The sequence below is a fragment of the Euleptes europaea genome, chromosome 3 (genome assembly GCF_029931775.1).
Source record: "Euleptes europaea isolate rEulEur1 chromosome 3, rEulEur1.hap1, whole genome shotgun sequence".
Classification (NCBI taxonomy): Eukaryota; Metazoa; Chordata; class Lepidosauria; order Squamata; family Sphaerodactylidae; genus Euleptes; species Euleptes europaea.
Window position 1 is genome coordinate 48,063,495 of NC_079314.1, and position 22,516 is coordinate 48,086,010.

At 41.0% G+C, this 22,516-nt stretch overlaps 1 protein-coding gene across 1 annotated transcript in view; it reads right to left on the minus strand.

The window, feature by feature from the left end:
• The window catches only part of LAMB1 (laminin subunit beta 1), a 74,535-nt gene that overhangs the window by 47,376 nt on the left and 4,643 nt on the right, over positions 1–22,516 (minus strand). Inside the window, exons 3-10 of the mRNA XM_056846479.1 lie at positions 18,233–18,368; positions 11,606–11,679; positions 7,555–7,743; positions 7,406–7,469; positions 4,858–5,060; positions 3,614–3,734; positions 2,250–2,438; positions 759–938 (exon numbers count right to left, since the gene is read on the minus strand). Of these exons, the coding sequence (XP_056702457.1) occupies positions 759–938; positions 2,250–2,438; positions 3,614–3,734; positions 4,858–5,060; positions 7,406–7,469; positions 7,555–7,743; positions 11,606–11,679; positions 18,233–18,368 (1,156 nt within the window). The remainder of the gene's footprint in view (positions 1–758; positions 939–2,249; positions 2,439–3,613; positions 3,735–4,857; positions 5,061–7,405; positions 7,470–7,554; positions 7,744–11,605; positions 11,680–18,232; positions 18,369–22,516) is intronic.

Genomic DNA, 22,516 nt, shown 5'->3' on the forward strand with positions numbered 1-22,516 from the left:
ATTTGAAGTGACTTAATTTAATGTTATTTGTATGATGTTATTAAACTTTAATGTAAGTAAATGCCAAACGCCCAAGTGCCTGGAAAGAAGAAGAGTTGGTTTTTATATGCCGACTTTCTCTGCCACTTAAGGGAGACTCAAACTGGCTTACAATCACCTTCCCTTCCCCTCCCCACAATGGACACCCTGTGAGGTAGGTGGGGCTGAGAGAGTGTGACTAGCCCAAGGTTACCCAGCTGGCTTCATGTGGAGGAGCGGGGAAACAAATCCAGTTCACCAGATTAGCCTCCGCCTCTCATGTGGAGGAGTGGGAAATCAAACCCGGTTCTCCAGATCAGAGTCCACCACTCCAAACCACCACTCTTAACCACTACACCACGCTGGCTCTCATCTCAGTGACTCGTACAAAATAATGGATGTCTGCATTTTTATTCCTTTTATACTGCCATAAGATATACCACCTTAAGAAACAAATATCAAAACCTCTTTTGTTTTAAAAATTAAAGCTGAAAATTCAGCTGGAAAGGAACTGAAATATTCTAGAACTCTTCTCATCCACAGTCCCTCCAAGTAAAAAAAAGAAGAGAGAATATGAATTTACATATTTATGTAAAATTTACATCCTGAGACTCTATATAGGATCTCTGGGCAATAGATTTATAAAGGAAAGTAACGACTTCTGCTGAATTAAATGCAATTAATAAAATCACTATGTACAGAATTAACTGCTGACATCTGTGTTGTCCATTTTTACTTACACTGACAACCAAGCGGATTGTCTCCACTTAATCCAAAGAATCCTTCTTTGCAGATATCACAACGTTCCCCTTCCACAAATAATTTACACCGGCACTGGCCGGCAATAAGCCCAGAGGAGAAATCAGTGTAGCGATCGCATATTCCACCATTCTGGGAGCCAATCGGATCACAGTCGCATGCTAAAAATGAAAAGTAGGAACACTTTAGTGCACAAACCACTGGACAGAGGGGCTGGGCCCAGACCATTTTTTTCCTGCAAATGGAAGCATATATGTCCGGCAATGGAACAGAACTTTCCTGTTTTCCTCTCCCCCATTGCAGCCCACTGATCCCCCCAAAGTGCTGCTGCTGGGGGGACAAGGGACCCTCAGGAATGACATAAGGGGCAATTTGGGGGGGGGGTGCAGCTGGAAGGGGGAGTTGGTAGACATTACATTAGTGGAAAACTTGAATCTGGATCCAACCCAAAGAACACACTGCCAAATATGTTACCTGGAGGCAGTTTTAGACTAGATGAGGACTAACAACTTGAAACTGAACCCCGACAAAAAGGAGGTGCTACTGGTGGGAGAAATCTCTGGCCCAGATGGGTTATCCCCTGCTCTGGATGAGGTTGCACGCCCCCTAAAAGAGCAGGTTTGTAGCTCGGTGGATGCTCCTGGACCCTGGCTTCCCATTGTTTAAACAAATGGCAGTGGTGGCCAGGAATGCCTTTCACCAGCTTTGGCTGGTGAGCCAACTGTGGCCCTTCTTGGGCGAAAAAGGTCTTGCCACTGTGGCGCATGCCTGGTAACATGTAGATTAGATTATTGCAGTGTGCTCTATGTTGGGCTGCCCCTAAAGACTGTCTGGAAGCTACAGTTGATACAAAATGCTGAGGCCAGAGTGTTGACTGGAGTGGGTTGTAGGGACCATATCGCTTCCATCTACGCTGGCTTCCAATTTGTTCGGGGCTCAATTCAAAGTGCTGGTATTGACCTTTATTTTTATTGCTAGAACTTCTATAATAATCTGAATCCTCTGTTTATATAAAACCACTGCACCACCACCATTTTAAATTTCTGATAATCTTATACATTTTGTATACATCCTTCTCCTCAACCACTGAAATAAGACGATTACAACTATTATGAGATAAATAGACTTTCTGAAATATGTAATAATTTTCAAAAGACTTCCATTTATAGATTTCAGAACAAACATAAAACAATAAGCCTTCACAATCACAATAATTAATTTCATTTGTTTGTTTTTTAATGCCAGCAATGCGCATGGCACTCTACAGAAAAGAAGACATATCGGTGCCTCAAAGAGCTTATAATCTAAACTTCAATATAAGGGAGACAACATGAAGGAATGGAGGTGGGGGATAATGGGAAGAAAGATATTAAATATTAGTGAGAGAAAGATATGAGTAGACAATGGACCTTTGCTAGGGCAACTTATCGATTGTGTTTCTCTTGATCGAAACAGGCCACCATTGTACTTACGTTCACAAATGTTGGGGTCCCGTATATCTCTCTCTGGGTGTTGGAAGTAGAAGGGTTTGCATTGCTCACAGTTACGCCCCGCAGTGTTATGCTGGCAGTCATCACAGACTCCCCCGCTGCTATTTCCAGTTGCCAGGTACACAGTCATATCAAAATGGCACTGCACAGAATGTTCATTGCAATTGCATTCTAAGGAAAAAAGGCAAATTCCGGGTGATGACCTGCTTTAACGCATTAAATACTGACGACTGAGCGTATGGTAGCTGCTGAGCATATGGTAGCTGCTTTAACAATTAAGGTAAATCTATAATTAACCCCACACAAACTTGTTGTTCCTTCCAAGTTCCTTTGTGTTATAGATAAAGAAGAATGAATCAGAACAATAAGGCTGTGCCACACTTGCTCATTGTTATGAACCACCTTCTAGTTTAAAAATCTGGAAGAATTATGGCTGCACTACAGAGAGCCTGATTTGGTTGGAGAATTTTTACTCTGTAGTGTTTTGTTCTCAGGTTGCCTTTACTTTTGGTCATATCACTATGGACATAGCAAGACTGCTTACGTCGGAAGTGTACTGAGAAAGTTTTCTCCTGCACTGTGGCTATCTGTTGCTATCCCGATACCATGTAAAGTGACACAGGGATAGAGGTTTCAGACAGAATTCTAAAATCTGTTTATGAGCTGCATCTGAAGTGCTCTGCCCATTTCAAACCATGCCACTTCCCCCCACCACCCTTTTTGCTGACTTTGCACTACAGAACTAGACCTATATAACAATTCAATTGATCTGGCACTATAGCACAAAATTTAGAACTTAAAAACAAAACAAAAAAAACCCAAAGCTGAAATGGAACACTCTGGAAAAAGGGGCAGGGAAAAAAGTGGCATTTTTGTAAGCGCCACAGACATTTCAAACAACACACTACAGAAATTCAGAAATGACAAGAACACCTGAAATGGAAGAAAGCAGTTAAAAAACAACAATGGTTCAACCCAGCTTTGCAAATGGGACACAAGCGCCTTACTGGAAAAGGTGAATAAAATCCATTAGCAGCTGGGAGCAAAAACGGATGATGCAAAAAATTCGTTAGCAACCAACAGCTAAAACAAATGACAAAGGCTATTTGAAAGGAGCCCAAGTCTTTACTACTGCAGTTATGCAGCAATGCAAGTTAAAAGTTGGTCTTATCTTATCATTTATAAGTACAAGAACACTACTTCTCATTAAAGGTTTATCAAAATAACAATGCCATCCTAGGCACAGTTCCGCTCTTCTAAGGCCACTGAAGAAGGGTGTAACTCTTCGTATGGCATCGTAAATACAAGAGATGTTTTGTTTTAGATTTTTAATCTGTCACACTTACTTTTGCATGCATTGCTGTTGCGACCTTCAGCAGGTCGCCATGGAAGATCGTGGTAAAAGTCCAAGCACTGTTCACAGTTTAAGCCTTTGGTATTGTGCCTACACATGCAATGCCCATGAACCTTTGATTTCAAAAGAGACATTAACATATATTTATACACAGAGATACAACTTAAGAAAAGGTAATTTTCTTGGTCATTGACCCTGGAAATATCTTATGATAGGAGACATTTGATCACCCCCAGTATACTAGGGCTGAGGATCAGGGGAGTTGCAAATGGCAGGTGTGCCTTTTATCATTGACTAGGAAAATGGTGCATACTCAGCATGTTGCACAACAGCAGGGCAACACAGATATTCTCTCTCTGCTATCAGCTGTGGGACGTTGAGATAGATTGAGGATCTGAAGGACATTTCTGCCTTCCCTCTGGCTGTACAAGTCTACCATTCTGCATAACCCACCACCCTTCTGCATTGTTGTTGTGTATGATGCATATACGAATGTTTACAAAAATCACATATGAGTTGCCTTTGGTGTTTAATCAATGAATACAGAAATACAGAAGCTTTCTTAAGAAAAACCCTGATGAATGAGACTGAGAGGTCTATCTAGGGCAGCTTCCACTCCCACAAAGTAGTCAAATAGATGTCCCACAAGCAGGAGATGAAAACAACAGCCCTTACCTTTTCCAGTTCTACAATACCCTTTTTGAGAAGGGGCAGCCAGATTTGTACAAATACAGCCACAGCACAGGTTTATATCAAGGTGGTGTGAATTTGTAGTCACCTTGAACTTTGGGGAAGGTTGGGCAATAATAATTAAAAACAATTAATATAAAGACACAAATGAAAATAGCCAGCATAGTAACCATAATGAAGGATACCTGGTATGGTAACTGGAATTCCAGGTTCGAATATCTGTTCAGCCATAAAGGTCTTGGGGGTGGGGGAGAGCAGGGACCTTGAACACACTGTCTCTGCCTAATCAAGTTCCTCTCAGCAGTGCGGAGAAAGAACCATTTATACTCTGTTTGTCTTTTTTTAAAAAGAGGTATGGAATGCAAATATGACAAATTAGGAATGAACAAGTGGGTTTCAAAATAGTGCCTAAATCCATATGAGACCAAGTTTTGCTAACTTTGTTTATTGGTATTCCCCAAAAGGGATTATTTATAGAAGTGAACTTGTGAACCACGAAGGGCTTAACACTGTTTTGCTGGCAAAGTAATGGAAGTAAATGCTTACCATTCCTTCCACCTCTTCATCGTGTCCATTCACCGGCGCACACTCACTGGCATGCCCATAACAGAAGCAATTCCCACGAACCACCATGTCATAAATGGCATAATAATATTTTTCTCTGATTTCCATTCTAGAGTCCAAAAGGTTGTCTCCCAGCGTATGCAGCTTGGTAAATTTGATTCTTAAGTTTGTGATCTTTAATAAATCTGAAATGGTAAAACACAAGAATGCAGGGCTGTATTTGCTTTCATCATTCTAACAAAGTAAGATATATAAGAAGGAAAGAAACTGAGACAAGTACTAGCTGTCTTTGATGAGAGCTTGTGACTGGCCTGCAGATTTTGTATGAAGCGGAGCCTAGAATCCTACATAATGACCCACTAAAATAAAGACCCAAACTGGAACACATATAAATGTTAGTTACCACTTTGTTCCAAGTTACACTGCATTAACATAAATCATATTATTAGGGTTGCCAGCCTCCAGGTGGTGTCTGGAGATCTGCCACTATTACAACTGATCTCCAGGTGACAGAGATCAGTTCCCCTGGAGAAAATGGCTGCTTTGGAAGGTTGACTCTCTGGCATTATGCCCCACTGAAGTCCCTCCCTTCCCAAATACCACCCTTCCCAGGCTCCTCCCCACAAATCTCCAGTATTTCCCAACCCTACAAATGTGTATGGAGTGGAAAGAAAAACAGGAAGTTCTTCTTTAGCATCTTTTGTGTTGTTAATACATAAAACTTTATTTTGGCTGACTCAAGCACTGTGGCACTTGACTTACTTCATGCATTTTGACATTTTTGATATGCCTATTAGTATTATTTAATAAACATTTAAATTCTGATAAGGGTTTGTAAACAATATGATAAGCGTACTGCTCAAATGTCAACAGCACATAGAACGGAGCTGTTCTCTGTACTCCTGAAAATCTTTAAGAGCCCTAACTTGAAAATACTTGTAGACAGGCTGAAGTTACGCACTATACAAATGCAAAGTAGTAAGCGAATATTTCATTTACATTAGCTTTAATAAACTGGAACCTCTAGGAGAAGTGGAGAAACAGGCTCAAACAAACACATACACTGAAATGGAGGTCATTCAGTCGGAAGTGCCTCACCTATTTCACCCTGCAATACAACGCTCTGAAATTGCTACAGGGCAATTTGCTCCACCAACCCAACAAAAACTCTGGTTTGCTCAGTAACAACCCTTAGACTAAAACTATGACTTAAAATCACAATACTTAGTATTTGTATAACACTGGTTGGATCTTGCCAGCTTTTTAATCCAAATCTCATTCAGTTCCCCTCATTACTACAGTCCCTGTTCTCATAGCTTTTGTCCATCCATGTCCCATGATCTTTAGCATAACTTTTTGGTAGCCCTTTTTCAACAGTGGAAAAGCTGGTAGGACCTAACCCATTTTTCTTAAATGGTCAAAGGGCTTCATGTTATAAAACTTCTGTAATTATCACAAGCCCTGACCTGGATAGCCCAGGCTAGCCCAGTCTCATCAGATCTCAGAAGCTAAGCAGGATTGGAGACCATCAAGGAAGTCTAAGGTTGAAATTGCAAACTACCTCTGAACGTCTTTTGCCTTAGAAAACCCCTAAGGAGTCGCAATAAGTCAGCTGTGGTTTGAAAGCACTTTCCACCACCACCAATTATTATGATGGCCATGTAAGGCAGGTCCACTATTATTTCATCAAATAGATGGGAGAGGAGAGGAAGACTGAATAGCTTACCCAAAGCCACCTGGGAAGCTCATAATTGATGTAATAAAAATTACAGTGCAATTCTAGGAAGAGTTATACCTTTCTAAGTCCATTGACTTGGAAGGGTGTAACTGTCCTTAGTCTTAGCAGTGCTACTGCGATCCTAACAGCTTATGCTCTTAAAGTACTGTGTTACATTAATTCATGCTCTTTACCTTGAATTTTGATTTGCTCTAATAGGAAAAAAAACCACATGCTTTTTAGTAAATCAACCCAGCAGTGTATTTTCAGTTGTAGAAAATGAAAATTATTTAAAAGTAATTTTAAAAGGGGGGAGAATGTGTGTGTGTGTGTGTGTGTGAACACAAATCCTTGTTCATGACAGACACCTGAGAACATTTCAGCACCTTTTCATTAGCATGAACATTATTTGTTCCTTTGATCCCGGCAGGGAACTTTGTTTGGTGTTAATGGGGCGGCAATCAGATATATTCCAGAGCTCACATAAAGACCACTCTAAAGAGAATAAACCAGCCCACACCTCACAAGACTGCAAATTTTTGTAGCACACTGCACCATTTTTCTTGAATATATAAAGTGCAAGAGAAGATGTGCTATCAGAAGAATGTTAAAACTTGAAACTGAGAGATCAGCATTCAAATACCAACCCAGTCAATGGGTTATTGACTGGTCTTGTACGTGCCACTATTTCTTAGCCTTAGTTCTTCCTTGGCAAGAGGACATGGGGTACACCTTGCAGATATAGGAAGGAATGATTGTATTCTATGCAATTATTACAAATTAAAAGGAAGATAAAAGAAATGGCATACATACTTTGAATCCTTGGGCTGTATGGGTCCTCAATTCTAAAAGCAGGATCTAGAGCACGAAAAATTACCTGGAACAAAAATGTAGATTCATGAGGAGCACAGAAATTACTATGTTATGCATAAGAGAGATCCAATGTATGTAAAACCACCAACCTCTCCCTCAGTCGAAGGCTCAATATCAGAATACCGGGAATCACAAATCACATCATCTACTTTCTTCATTGGTCCATTGTTAACACCTGGGAAAGAGTTCTCGCAGTCATAGGCAAAGTATCTATAAACTTGCCAAGTTTTCCCAAAATCTGAGGATTTTTCAATCAGCATTGCAGCCGGGCGAAATGTCTAAGAATCGGAAGCAACAACGGAGAGTTGAATAGAATTTTAAACTACATATTATTTGGACCTTTGCTCATTCAAAAAAAAACCATGCAAATGTTTATTTTAAATTTTCCCACATCCACTTTATTTTCCTTATCTTTCCCCCTTACTTCCCCCCACACACACTTCATACAATGTGGACTATGCATGCCAATCTACAGCATATGTTTAAAAATTACAATAAGCCTCTTGTAACTGCAGGTGTTCAACCAAGTCAGAGTGTCCATGGGCCAATCGGCATGTAATAATGATATTCAGTCAGTCAGGCTGCACCAGTGCAAGGCACACCTGCACCAGCAAAATCCCCCAAAGACATAAGGATGGTGTTGCTTGATAGATACGGTACCCACGAGTTTAAAGTAAGGGCAGTGCAAAATGTTTCAGTAAAAATAAGGATGCACTTGCTTAGTGACATCTACTTATCAGAATCCATGACAAAACATAACTATGTTCATGTTTTACAGAGCCTGTGAATCAGACATTGTGATCTACAACAATAAGGAAAAAAAGATGTTCTTATTTCTCACTTGATATCTTTTACTTCCATATTTAGAAAGGTAAGATTTAGGGGACTACTCCCCCCACACACACACCATCTTTTTGCTCTGGTGAAGAGTTACCAGCTCTGCAATGGGAAATTCTTGGAGATTTTGGGGGTGGAGCCTAGGGAGGATGATGTTTAGGGAGGGAAAGGAGCTCAGTGGGGTATAATGCCATAGAACCCACCCTCCAAAGCAGCCATTTCTTTCAGGGGAACTGATCTCTGTTGTCTGGAGATCAGTTATAATTCTGGGAGATCTCCAGGCCCTACCTGGAGGCTGGCAACCCCAAGGATTTGCTAGATAAAGTTTGGAAAGCCAGAAAACAGACTGCAGTTGTGCATTATTATATATAGCCAAGTTGCTGTTAAAGAACTCAGCACAACACAGGAAAGAACAGATACCTAGCGTGGCAGAAAAATTAAGAGCATCAGACTCAAACTTGGGAGCCCTGGGTTCAAATCCCCTTCAGCCATAAAGTTTTCAGTGACTTTGGGTCAGTCAGTTTCCCTCAGCCCAACAGACCTCAGACCAGATAGAGAGTAGCAGGTGTACCAGCCTGCACTCCCTGGAGGCATGGCAAGCTAAAAACTTGATAACTAAAAAACCATGAGTGCTTGGTAAGCCCTGTGAATCCACGCACAAGGGGGAAAAGGTAAGCAATCTGCAAGCATGGTATAGTAGTAAGAGTGCTGGAACAGAGCCTGGGAGAAATAGGTTTAAATCCCCACTCATCCACTGGAAACTCACTGGGTGACCTTGGGCCAGTGATTGTTTCTCAGGCTAGCCTATCTCACAGGGCTGTTGTTCCAAGGATAAGATGAAGGAGGGATGCTATAAGCCACTTTGGGGAGAAAAGCAAGGTACATAAACAAACATTTAATGAAAAATGTTTACTGAAATTTCACTAAATATTCTGACTGTACTCTTGGCACTATTACAATGCAAAGCAAAGAAGAAATGTTATCCAACAGCTTTGAAGGGAGTCTGCAGAAAGAAAATTAAAATTAAGCTTTTAGAAATGTATTTTTAGAAATATATTTAATTGATTAATCAGCTATAAAGTAGATAAATACAATGTATATTATCTGTGCCATTTATAAACAAAGGCAGTGTTCTCTATCGGGGGGGGGGGAATTCCTCACCAAGTCCAAAATTTAGTCTCCAGATCACTTTCACATAAATTACGTATTTAACCTTAATGAATACAATCCCAGTAGAGATTTTCTGAAAAAAGTCTCAGTACAGCCAAACTATGATGTACCTCCCCAACAAAATATATTTTGGGCCATATGGTACAACTGTCCTGCCAGGACATCTGTTCAGAAGGAAACAAAAGTACTTTGTATATAGATGCTCACTTTTCCTGTAATGATGTCAGTAGCCACATGTAAAAAGAGTTCTAAACCCAATATTTCTGTTCGTCTTAAAGAATCTTATTGTGAAGACCAGGACAGATTTGAGTAGTACTGAATAAAAAATTAGGTGCCCTTACAGTGTGATCCTAAGCAGAGTTATGTCCTAAGTTCCTTGACTTCAATGGACTTAGAAAGGTGTAACTTTCGTTAGGATTGCACCATTAAGCAGCACTATGATGCTCAGCGCTTTCTCAAAGCTGCACTGCAAGAAATGCAAGCAACACAAAGGAAAAGAGACAGCATAAGTTCCAAAGCACCAATTTCAAGAAATGTTCATGCCGTCTACTTAATGCTTCTTTACATGGTTTCTGGAAAGGTAGGTCCTGTCAATAGTGTCAGTAAGCATGTGGACAGGAATGAACCTGTGGACATTGTATATTTGGATTTCCAAAAGGCTTTTGACAAAGTCCCTCACCAAAGACTGCCAACTGCTAAGTCATGTGATAAGAGGACAAGTCCTCTTATAGACTGAGAGCTGGCGGAAAAATAGGAAGCGGAGATTAGGAATCAATGGTCAGTTCTCACAATGGAGGGATGTGAGCTGTGGGGTCCCTCTGGGACCTGTGTTGAGACCGGTGCTTTTCAACCTGTTCATCAGTGACCTGGAACTGGGAATGAACAGCGAAGTGGCCATGTTCTCAGATGACACCAAATTATTTGGGGTGGTTAAAACAAAATTGGACTGTGAAGAGCTCCAAAAGGATCTCTTCAAACTGGGGGAGTGGGGCTTGTCCTCTTATCCCATGTCTTAGCAGTTTGCAGTCTTTGTTGGGGAACTTTAAAATGGCAAATGAAATTCAATGTGAGCAAGTGTAAAGTGATGCATATTGGGGCAAAAAATCCCAACTTCACATATACAAGGAGGGTCTGGGAGTTCGGCACACACTTAAAAGGTAAAGGTAAAGGTCCCCTGTGCAGCACCAGGTCATTCCTGACCCATGGGGTGACGTCACATCCCGACGTTTCCAAGGCAGACTTTGAGGGATGGTTTGCCAGTGCCTTCCCCAGTCATCTTCCCTTTACCCCCAGCAAGCTGGGTACTCATTTCACCGACCTCGGAAGGATGGAAGGCTGAGTCAACCTTGAGCCGGCTACCTGAAACCAACTTTCGTTGGGATTGAACTCAGGTCGTGAGCAGAGCTTTTGACTGCAGTACTGCAGCTTAACACTCTGTGCCACGGGGCTCTTTCGGCACACGCTTACTAGCAGTTTTATTTTCCTTCTGGGGGTATTTTCCTGCTGTTGCAATTCAGCATGATTTAACTGACCTATCTTCAATTGGATTTTCATAAAAACATGCTTTTACAGTAACTGTTAATCACACTAGATATCTGTAGGAAGGAAAGGCAGGTTAACCTTTTTCAATAAACTAATATTAGCAAGAAAAAAAACCCTACACAGAAATACAGCACTTTCAAAAACAGGGCAACTCTTTATTTCTGCTACAGAGAACAAACAGGAAGGAACGCCAAATCTCTTTTTGCCTTATCAGTGTTTGGAATTTACTCACACCAGGCTTATCAACAGAAAAAGCTAATTAAACTGTATCTCAAAGCTAACAACTTTATAGTCTTTTCCCCCCTCTTGCATTCCAATATTAATGGGATTTTTTTTAAGAAAGAAAGAAAGAAAGAAAGAAAGAAAGAAAGAAAGAAAGAAAGAAAGAAAGAAAGAAAGAAAGAAAGAAAGAAAGAAAGAAAGAAAGAAAGAAAGAAAGAAAGAAAGAAAGAAAGAAAGAAAGGTCTCATGAAATTAGGAATGTTGCTTGTCTTATTTTTAAATAGCTAGTTGCGCCTCTGCCATGCACAACTATTACCCGACTGCACAGTTGCTCATTTGTGAATTGAGAGAATGTTATGGACTCTTTACCTTGAAGGTCATGATGAGATGAGTGAAATGGAATTCAGCTTCCAGATCCAGCTGGACAGTGACATTTTCCAGCCCTACAGAACAGACAGGATGTTGCACAGTAAACAAGAACATTGGTCAGGGTTCTAATTTCATCACTTTTTCCCCCTCGAGGGATTCAATCTGAACAAAAATTGGAGATGCCTTATTTTGAGTGAGGATCCTATAGTTTAATGCTCTACCCCAAAAAATTGGCTAATAACTGAAGAAACTAATGGTACAATCCTAAACAGAGTTACACCCTTCTAAACTCATTGAGTTCAATGGATTTTAGAAGGGTGTAACTATGTTTAGGATTAAACCACCCTCTTTTGTAGCTTCTAGATATTATGTTACTGGACTATCAACATAAGAATACGCTCACTGTCTGAATGCATAATTGCTGAAAGTTTGTTATACTAAGCACATGTATTTGGAAGAATGTTATCTATTTAGGACCAACTCTAGAGCAGGGGTGTCAAACATATGACCTGTAGGCCAGATCCGGCCCCTTGAGAGCTCTTATCCAGCCCACGAGCCAGCCAAGGCAGCTGCCCTCTCCACTCTCGATCTGGGCTGGCGAGGCATGGCTCAGCCCTCACCAAGTGACATTTATGTCATATCCAGCCCTCGTAACAATTGAGTTCGACACCCTGCTCTAGAGCTTAAGTTACTCTTAAATAGAAAAATGTTTTAAAATATTTTGAGCAAGCAGCTACGTAATAGTTTGCAGTTTTTACTTCACTCCACAACCATTTTTTCATCCTAGCTATAACGCTGCTCAATAAAGGACGCCACAGCCCTCAATTTGCAAGATCTGAGCAAGGCCATTTTGGAGGACTTTATTCATAGGGTCGCCATGAGTCGGAAGTGACTTCATGGAACTTAACACACACATAACACTGCTTATATTCCACAGGATTTTTTACTTCATTTATTTATTTAGGAAATACCACCTTTCCAGAGGTAGCTCACAAAGCAAAAGCAATGCAATAAAATAATAAAAAAACAACATCATAATTTTGTCGAAGGTTTTCACAGTCAGAGTTCATTGGTTCTTGTAGATTATCCGGGCTGTGTGACCGTGGTCACACATATATACCAAGACCACGGTCACACAGCCCGGATAACCTACAAGAACCAACATCATAATTTATTTTTTATTTTATTTTTATTAGATTTCTACCCTGCTGGCACAAGCTGGGCTCAGGGCAGCTAACAACAAACATAATATACAATAGTCAACAAATTAAGAAACAAACCATAAAAAGCATATATATTAATACACCCTTAAAAATTTAAATTAGCGAAAATGGCGCCCTAACGATGATTCCCTCATTATGCCAAGTTAAAAATAGGGTGGTAGGGAATCATTCTTTAATAGGGTGAGATTTGTCCAAGGGGGTCATATAACAGAAGACCTATGAAACAAGAAGGGAAGAATAGAATCTATCAATCCAATCCAATAGGGTCAAGCAAGAAAAGGGAGGGAAAATGAAAGAGGGTGGAAAAAGGGCAACGGAAGGGAGGCCAGCTGCTGTAAAACTGTTGCTGCCCTCAACCATAGGCCTGGAGGAACATCTCTGTTTTACAGGGCCTGTGGAACTGAGCCAGGTCCCGCAAGGCCCAGGTCTCATTCGACAGAAAGTCCCATCAGGGTGGGGCCAGGGCTGAAAAAGCCAGGGCTGAAAAAGCCCTGGCCCTGGTTGAGGATATTTCTTGAGCCAGGACCACTAGGAGGTCATTGTCAGCTAAGCATAATGCTCTTTGGGGGGTGTAGTGGAAAAGATGGTCCTGTAGGTAAGAATTATTAATTAATTATTAATAAGTTATGAATAAATTTTTTGGTATAGACTATTTAATATGATCAAGCAATAATAACAACGGTATACCTCTACGACCAAGAGCATTTGTGGTAATATCAGGGCAGCACCGGGAAGACTTTATCCAATGGACAAAGTTTCACAATCACCAGGACCGTTCCCTTGGTACACTAAATAAGCTGCACCCTACAAACAGTGAATGGAAAGAATTCATGGAATGCATTATCTTCCCTTCTCCCTGGAGCTTCCTACATCCCCTGAAAATCTGGTCCAGAGGATTGGGGAGCCCTCAAAAAATACAATGGAATGTAGCAAAGGAGGTTGCAACTGAACACACACAAAATAAGCATAAATCACTCTCCTCTTTTCTTGCATGAAGTTTTTTAAGAATGGAGGAAACACTCACTTAAGGGTGTGTGTGTCTGGGGGGTGAATTTATGTCAATTCACCCATCCTACCATATCGCTTCTTTCTTTCTGAGGATCTCCCAATCTTTTGAGAACAGCTTTTCAAAGAGTGCAGGAAGCAGAAAGAGGAGAAATCCATTCTTTCTCTTTCCATTCATGGTGCATAGGATCTTAGTGTTGGTGGCAATAGCAAGGCAAGATTAGGAAGGCTTCACACAATGGACCAAGTTTAGCAATCACCAAGATCATTCCGTTCATGGTCACAGGATCAAACCCACTGCCACTGAGCACAGTGGAACCAATAGTCACATAAACGCTCCATGAGAAGAACAGTACAATCCTAAACAAAGTTACTCCAGTCTAAACTCACTGAAATAAATGGGCTTAAACTGGAGTAATTCTCCTTAGGGTTGCACTGTAAAACTGGTGATATTACCTCTCCGTAAAGACATTTTTGTTAACCAGAGCTGTCCCTTCGTTGCCAGACCATCTCACTTTTCCATCTCTCTTCTTAAAATCATCTCATCAAACATTCCAGAACTGAGATGGATTACACCACCTATTGTGTTGGATCTCACCAGGTGAAAGTGGAAAAGAAGTTTTATTTAATGCAATTCTGTTTATGCAAGAGCAACTGTAGGATCAAGTGCTGATTTTTAAAATTTCTGATCAGCATACAAAAATCAACAGCTTATTTGATGCACTTGTTATAGCTCAAGTTGGAAGGTGATCTGATTTCATCAAAGGTGATTATTGGGGCCGGGGACTGACATATACACTCCATGGTTTTTCATTCATTCCTGTCAATGTTTTTTTGAGATGATATTCTATAATCAAGTATTAACATGGTAAACTGCTCTTGATGACTGCCAGTTTAAAGAAGGAGGGGAGCTCACAATTAACTGTTTTATAATGTAATTATTGATGAAATGTGTAATTCTTTGTTTTTAGTTTTATATTTAACTGTTTCTTTGTTTTGTTTTTCTGTTGTTAATGCCAATAAAGGTACTGTTTACTGACTGCCAGTGTTAGTGACATCGTCATGTTTTACCTTAAATGATTCAAAAAGTGTTATGTATTGTCTTTCCCTTACTTCCATCTCTTTACCTGGGCGTGTCTCATTCATAAATAGATGAGACAAATACAAAGAATTTTTAAGTGGAGCCAGCCAGTTGATGCTGGAAGCTCAAGAAGCAAGGTGATGCTTAGCTCCTGTTGGAGAGCCAGTGTGGTGTAGTGGTTAAGAGTGGTGGACTCTAATCTGGAGAACTGGGTTTGATTCCCCACTCCTCCACATGAGCTGCAGGTTCTAATCTGGTGAACCGGGTTTATTTCCCCATTTCTCTACATGAAGCCACCTTGGGCTAGTCACAGTTCTCTCAGAACTCTCTCAGCCCCACCTACCTCACAAGTGGCCTGTTGTGGGGAGAGGAAGGGAAGGCAATTGTAAGTCACTTTGAGACTCCTTATGGTAGAGCCAGTTTGATTTTTCTTAAAAGGTAGAGAAAGTTGGCATATAAAAACCAACTCTTCTTCTTCTTGATGCTCAGCATATAGCATTCAAGGGTACACTGCCTCTCTGCATGGAAGTTCCATTTCTCTATTACGATCATATCCCCGTGGCATGCAGTAGTAAACTGCAGTACTGCAGTCAAAAACTCTGCTCACAACCTGAATTCAATCCTGACAGAAGTTGGTTTCAGATAGTTTGCTCAAGGTTGACACAGCCCTCCATCCTTCTGAGGTCAGTAAAATGAGTACCCAGCTTGCTGGGAGTAAAATGTAGACAACGGAGGAAGGCAACGGCAAACTACCCAGTAAACACAGTCTGCCTAGTAAACGTCGGGATGTGACATCACCCCATGAGTCAGTAACGACTCGGTGCTTGCACACAGGACTACCTTTACCTTTACCTCCTTTGGCTAAATTGAACTTCCATGTACAGAATTGGTATCGCTCTAGATAACAGCTAGCCCTGAGAAGCATAGGGAGAATTCTAAGAGGACTACTCTGAAGTACACTCAATTTTATTCAATGCAGCTTTCCCCTATGAAAGTGCTCTTCAGAATGCACTGATAAGAGACTCTACTCATGTTATTGCATCAGTCCTTGATGAAAAGCAGAGCTTGCTACATACAAGCTTACTGAACGAATAACACGCCATCAAGTCTCAATGCACAGCGACCCCTTCCATGGGGTGTTCAAGGCAAGAGATGAGCAGAGATGGTTTGCCATTGCCTTTCTCTGCATATCAAACTGTCTTCCTTGGTGGTCTCACATCTATGCATTAACCTGTGCCAACCTTGCTTAGCTTTCATGTTCTGATGAGCCCACAAGCTGGGCTGTTCAGGCTGCTGCAAGTTTCCCAGGTAGCTCAGACTTTGCAAAAATAGGATCCTTAGGCTCTGGCCAGCCAGTGCCAGATGGTTTATGTTCCTCTTCCATGGAAAAATTATCAGCGAATACTGTGAGCACAAATAATCTGTACCTAGAACAGGGCACTCAAAATCATAAACAGCTAAAATTTTAATCAAAACATCAGTAATAACTGAGGTGAAAACTTTCCTGCTTCATATACACATGCTTAAGTTCAGTACAACGTGAAGATATTTAGAATACTGAATAAGAAACACTAGCGACAGCTTGACTTAGTTTTGTAAACTAAGGCAGTGCTCCAAGCATACTTCCTTAGAAGTAAATCCCAATGAATTCAACAGGACTGGCTCACAAATAATTGTGAGCTGAACAGGGCTGTAAGATTTTTTTTGCAGCAGATTTCAGAACTGCCTGTAAATTACAATAACTTTTTCCATGCAATTACTAGATTGCAGCTACAAAGACCAATGCCTTTTATTGGCCAAATGAAACCCAAGTATAAAATGCTAATACAATTCAGTCGCTGAATGTTGCCATTGTCCAACAAAAACATGACATTAGCATTTGTCTCAGGAAGACAAAAAGGCCTCTGGCCAAGGTACAGAAGTAGGAGTAATGACATTTTAGATTCTATTACAGATTTTGCTGTAGGCTTCCCGAAAATCCTTGAAAATCCTCGTCTAAGGCTCGACTCTACTCTCGGTAAAATAAAAACACCTTTGTCGTAAGTGTCATAGGCTACAGTATCTCTCTGCTTTAAACTTCTCCATCTCAAAAGCTCTTATACTTATGAACATTATTTCACAGCAGTTATGATGATATCAAGAGTTATAATAAATGCTTGCATGACCAAATGACAGCTCAGATATAAGCAGTGTTCAATCACACAATATGAAGGGACCAAAAGAATATTCAGCAACTGCTTGCTCAAAAGCTGCACCATCCTCCAGAATAACCCACACAATCCCGAATTAATGTCACAAGCAGAGAGCAGCAATTCAAACTCTCTTTGCTGGTTTAAACATTTACAAAGATGGTGGCCCATCTTTGTTTGTGCAATACCCACTCAAGTTTGAAAATCACAATAACTATGGTGCTGCAACATACATTTAGTGGGTGAGAACACTAATGTAACACTCAGGTACTTTTCTTCATAGCCCTTGTGCAGTCATGTTAAGTCTAGTACTCTAACATATGAATACCATAAGAGCTAGAAAATTCTTCGTTCATTCATGTAACTGCCACCTTCTACCATGAACCTTCCCAGGCAATGCTCTGGTGAAGGGGCTTAAACTAAGCAACCTGAGGGTATCTATCAAGCAAAGAGGGTATCTATCAAGGCTTGCTCCTCTTTCAAATGCCTTCACCCAACCTCTTCCCCAATAGCCTGCAGATACCAGCAAGGCTCTGAGCAGGAGAGGCTAGTATGCAAGCATTCTCTTTGCCCTTACGCTTCCCCATCCTAGTTTCCAATGGGTGGAAAAGTGGGAGGGAAGAAGACACAAATGGTGGGGCAGAAATCCCAGGTGAGCTGAAGGAAAAGCAGGACCTGTGCTAGAAATATCTTCAAAGAAATGCCTTCTTTTACAACTACAATGTTGGAAAGTTCCATGTTGGTATATCACATTATGGCACATGCCTTCAGCCACTGTACAACAATGAATCAAAGACTTGAAACGGGCTATTCTAACTATTCAACAATGGAATAATTCCAGGTAAAACATTTCCTCTTATGCCCACTTTAACCTCAGAGAAGAAAAAGATCAGGGCTAGTATGTGGAACTTATCTTTCCTGATAACAGAATATCTTGATATGTTGTCTTTTTTTCAATATTTTGAAGTTTATAGAAAAACGTTGCCTGAAAAAAATAGCAACTTCAATGACAGGCTTTAATTTTACAAAAATAAAATCTCTTTTGCAAGGCAGAGATCATTGTGAGCACACAGAAACCAAAGGCAATCTGTTTTGTTCTTGGGCAATTATTTCCACACAAACAGCATACCGTTCTCTGACTGCCACCACAGTTTGAGCCGGTTTGGAGCAAAGGTAGTGACCACGTTTTCAATGCAGTGGCTGTCAGGATTGAGTGTCTCATGGAACGGGTCCCGTGAATCACATATAAAACATTTTTTATCCTCCTGTAATTAAACAAATTAATCAATCAGTCTTGCAGAGGCTTTCATCCTGCTCCACATAACCACAACCCACCAAGTACACAATTCACAATTGCATATTTGAAGAACTCCTGTGTATACACCATCTAAACCTGGCGACATATTAATTTCTAGTTTGTCTGCAAGGTCTAAAACGTCAGCTTTTGTCACATCTATTTCACTTAATTCTTCATATGCCCTTCCTGAGAGAGACTGTCCAACATTTTTGTCAGTGAAGACTGAGGTGAAGATTTCATTCAGCTTGTCTTCAATCTTTCTATCCTCCTTCAGCAATTCTTTCTCCTGTAATCCAACCAACTCTGTGACTGGCTTCCCACTTTTGATATATTTAAAGAAATTGTTTTTGTTTGCAACATGCTACAGTCCTCAAATTCTTTTTTGTTTGTTTGTTTGTTTGGACATTAGTTTGTTTGTGCTCTTTTTGGTTCTCTTTATTTGGGCAAGACTGATGCTTTTTAAAGGAACCTTATTGCTTCTTATAGTTTCCTTGACTCCACTCATGAATCAGACATTACGGCTGAATTTTTACTACTGTGTTTTAAATAACCCCCAAGCATGTTCAACAGTTTTGACTCTCCCAGCTCTTCCTCCCAACTTTCTCTTGATTCATCCATTCTTTTATGTGAAGTGCCATCTTTTGAAATCAGACTCAAGCAAGTTCAAGTTTCTGGCACATTTTCTACTTGTATTTATGTTGAATTGGATTGCACAATCAGTTCAACAACACATGCATTTTATAGTCATTCCTGGCCACCAAGCAGGATTAAATCTAGAGTTGACTCCATGACTGCCAGTTCAGTTGACTCCATGACTGTTCCACGGCATGGTCATTTAGAGTATCTAGAAATGTTAGCTCTTCGTTGCAATCCAAAACTAAGTTTACCCATCCAGCGTGATGGTGTTTGAAGGCGAAGTATTACAATACTTTCTCCTTTGGCTGCCTCCCTAATTTATTTCTCCATCTCAAGATCAGAGAAAGATCAGAGAAATTTCTTTCTCCATCTCAAGAGATCCCTTCTGTTTCAAAAGGTTTTTGATATGCCCCCTATATCTTAGTACCAAGAACTCTAGCTCCCTCATCTTTGGATTCTAGCATTAGTAAATAAATCCACAAATATTGCATCCTTCTCCATATTTCCCGTGTGCACAGTTTCTTCTTTGGCCTGTTTAAGCAGTCATAATTCCTTCCCATATGCCCAAGTTCTAGCCCTATCCTTGATTAGGTGGTATAAAATATTTACATCATCATCCCTAAAGGATGAGCCTCAGCCAGATGTTTCCCAGCTATTCTTAGCCCCACCCCCAAGAACTCCTCTGCCTCTTTCCCTGATTTTTAGAAAAGCTACGTTTCGTTCTGATTCGCAAATGTGAAACAAGTACATTTCCTTTCTTATGGTTAAAATATATTTTCTACTTGATTAAACAATATCTACCTGTTTATATTAGGTCATAGAAAAAGAATGGTTTGCTTCCATTCTTTCCGTTCTACATCTATAACTATCCAGAAGTTGCTAGAATACATTAAGCAAGAAACTAGATGAGGAAATAGTCTAGAGTGACAGAGTTCATATGATGTGCTTGGGGGGAAGAAACCCTGGATGTTTCTTGCTGATACATTTGAGCACACTGTGCACAATAAATGCACTAACAGTAACACTCAAGTAAAAAAATTCCAATTTAAGACTATTACACAATCCTAAACAAAGTTACAGCCTTCTACACCTACTGAGTTCATTACGCCCAGACTATATAGTACCTCTGTTTAGAACTGCCCTGCAAATCACTCGAGCTGAAAACTTTCCCCATATTTGTAATTCCAAACGGACGAAGTTCTGGTTCACATCTCATCTTCATATAAACATGAAGACTCCAGGGTGAAGTATGAGTTATTATTTATAATGCATTAACCTAAACACCTATGCAAGTAGATCAAATTTGCCTGGAACTTTATGCACAGAGGCCCTCGTTCATACTGATGGGTACTGGGATGAGGATGGACAAATGAAACAGATGCTTCCTCTTGTGCCCTGCTATATGTGGGGCTGATGTAAAACTGGAATTATACATGCCTCACTGGGAGCAAGGGTAACCTTTCAGTGGAATCCTAAGCAGAGCCAATACTTGTCTTGGTAGACTCTGATTCAGAGAGCTTTGCTCAACAAGCACAGAGGTTTGCTAGATACAAGCACCATGCCCAAGCAGAGATAACTTGAAGTGCAAATTCTATGCTAAGTAGTGTGTGTGAAAGAATTCAGAAGCCATTCATGCCAGTAGATTCTCACTCAGAGTGAAAGATCCAGAGAGGCAAATGGGTTTCTTAAATTGACTTTCCTGAGTACCAGCTCTTCTGTCTGCATGGCACACACAGGTTTTTAGAAACTTTTTTTTTAAGTCATAGTTTTTCGATTGAAATTGTAAGCTATTTTGGGTCCCCGCAGGGGAGAAAAGCAACTAAAATAAATTCTACATTTGGTATGCCATGCGTATTTAATTAAAATTGTTCCATTACAACAAAGGTGGGGAACGTCAGGCCCGGGGGCCGTTTAAGGGCCGCGAAATCATTTGGTCTGGCCCTTCATGGGTCCTGGCAGATCTCTAGCTCAGAAGGATCTAAGACTGGCGATCTGCCCCCTCCCGCAGACAGGAATAGCCTCTATTCAAGGCGGATGTGATTTTGTTTTGCCAAGAAAAGGAATCTTCTTTCCCCCTTGCAGAAGAGTCGTTAGCTATGGAGCTGCTAGGACCGCCCAAGAAACTGTGTTAACCCTTTCCCACCTGGGCTGTGGAGAAACGTATTCCCTCTGTACAAGAGGGCTGGGGGCGGGTGACAATAGAGGGGTTAAAGGGGGAAGAGCAGAATGCGGGGAGGCGAGTTTTTAGCCAGTGTGTCTTCATTTCATCCCTGCAGGCGGAGGTAGCAGGAGCCGGCTGTAGAATCCGGTCCCGACCATGCGGAGCAGGAGCAACTCTCGCATGTAGCTCGATGGCTACACCTGGCTGGTGCAACAGACCATCCTGTGCCACCAGGTGGGCGAGTGCACCACCGGTTGGATGCCTGCCTGCTTGTCTGCATGGGGGGGGTCATCTGGGCAGCTGCCTGTTTGGGGCTTGGTCGGTACCCCCTCTCCCTTCTGGTTCTTTCCCCTCTAAGTCCTGCAAAAGACGCATAGGGCAGGAAAGTGCCAGACCGGGACGTTACTGGACCGGGCTCCTTTGCCTACAAGCCCCAAGAGGCTTGTCGCTCACTTCGTCTTGTGTTTGCTGCCCTGCCTGAATCTCTTGGGCCCAGCTGGGGACAGCAGAGCTCAAAAGCGAGTCGCTCTATGTGGCACACACTCGGAGCCGTCTCCGGTCATGCCTCTTGGCTAAATGTCTGACCAAATATAGCTGGCTAATTTTTAAGTTGATAATTTTGTATGGCCCGTGAATGATGTTATAAATATCCAAATGGCCCTTGGCAGAAAAAAGGTTCCCCGCCCCTGCATTAGAACAATCCATTCAACATCGCAGTCCAACAGAATATTATGCTAAATGTTCAGTTCATTATGGAAATATTATTTAAAAGGGAGTGAAGACCAGACAAGCACTATACCACATAGCCTTATTTAACTGGGGAAAGGGCCAAAGGGGGGCTTCACATTGCTTCATACTCTTTGATTACTCAATTCACTGTAATCAACACATCATTTCAGAGTTTTAAAGTAAAACCACAGACTTCTATTTTGGAATAAATAATTTGTGGATTAATACCTCATGTAATATGGGGAAAAATCATGAACATATTGGCTCCCATGATGCATTATTTTTCTCAGATGGGTAGCGGAAGAATAACTATGAGTCCAGTGGCCCCTTAAAGGCTAACAAAATTTATTCTAGAGCACACTGTGCTTCATATTATTTATTTATCTGTCACATTAAGTGACCTCTGACTCACAAAAGCTCATGCAGGAATAAATATTCTACTTTTTTGGATGTTACTGATCTCCTGTCTTAGTACAATGTTTTCCTAGTTGCTCTAAAGTAGAGCTCTCTCTGTGTACCAGTGCACTGACAGAGGTCTCTCATCTGTTCACTTAAATGGAACACTAGCAATAATCTGTGGGGCATCTCTG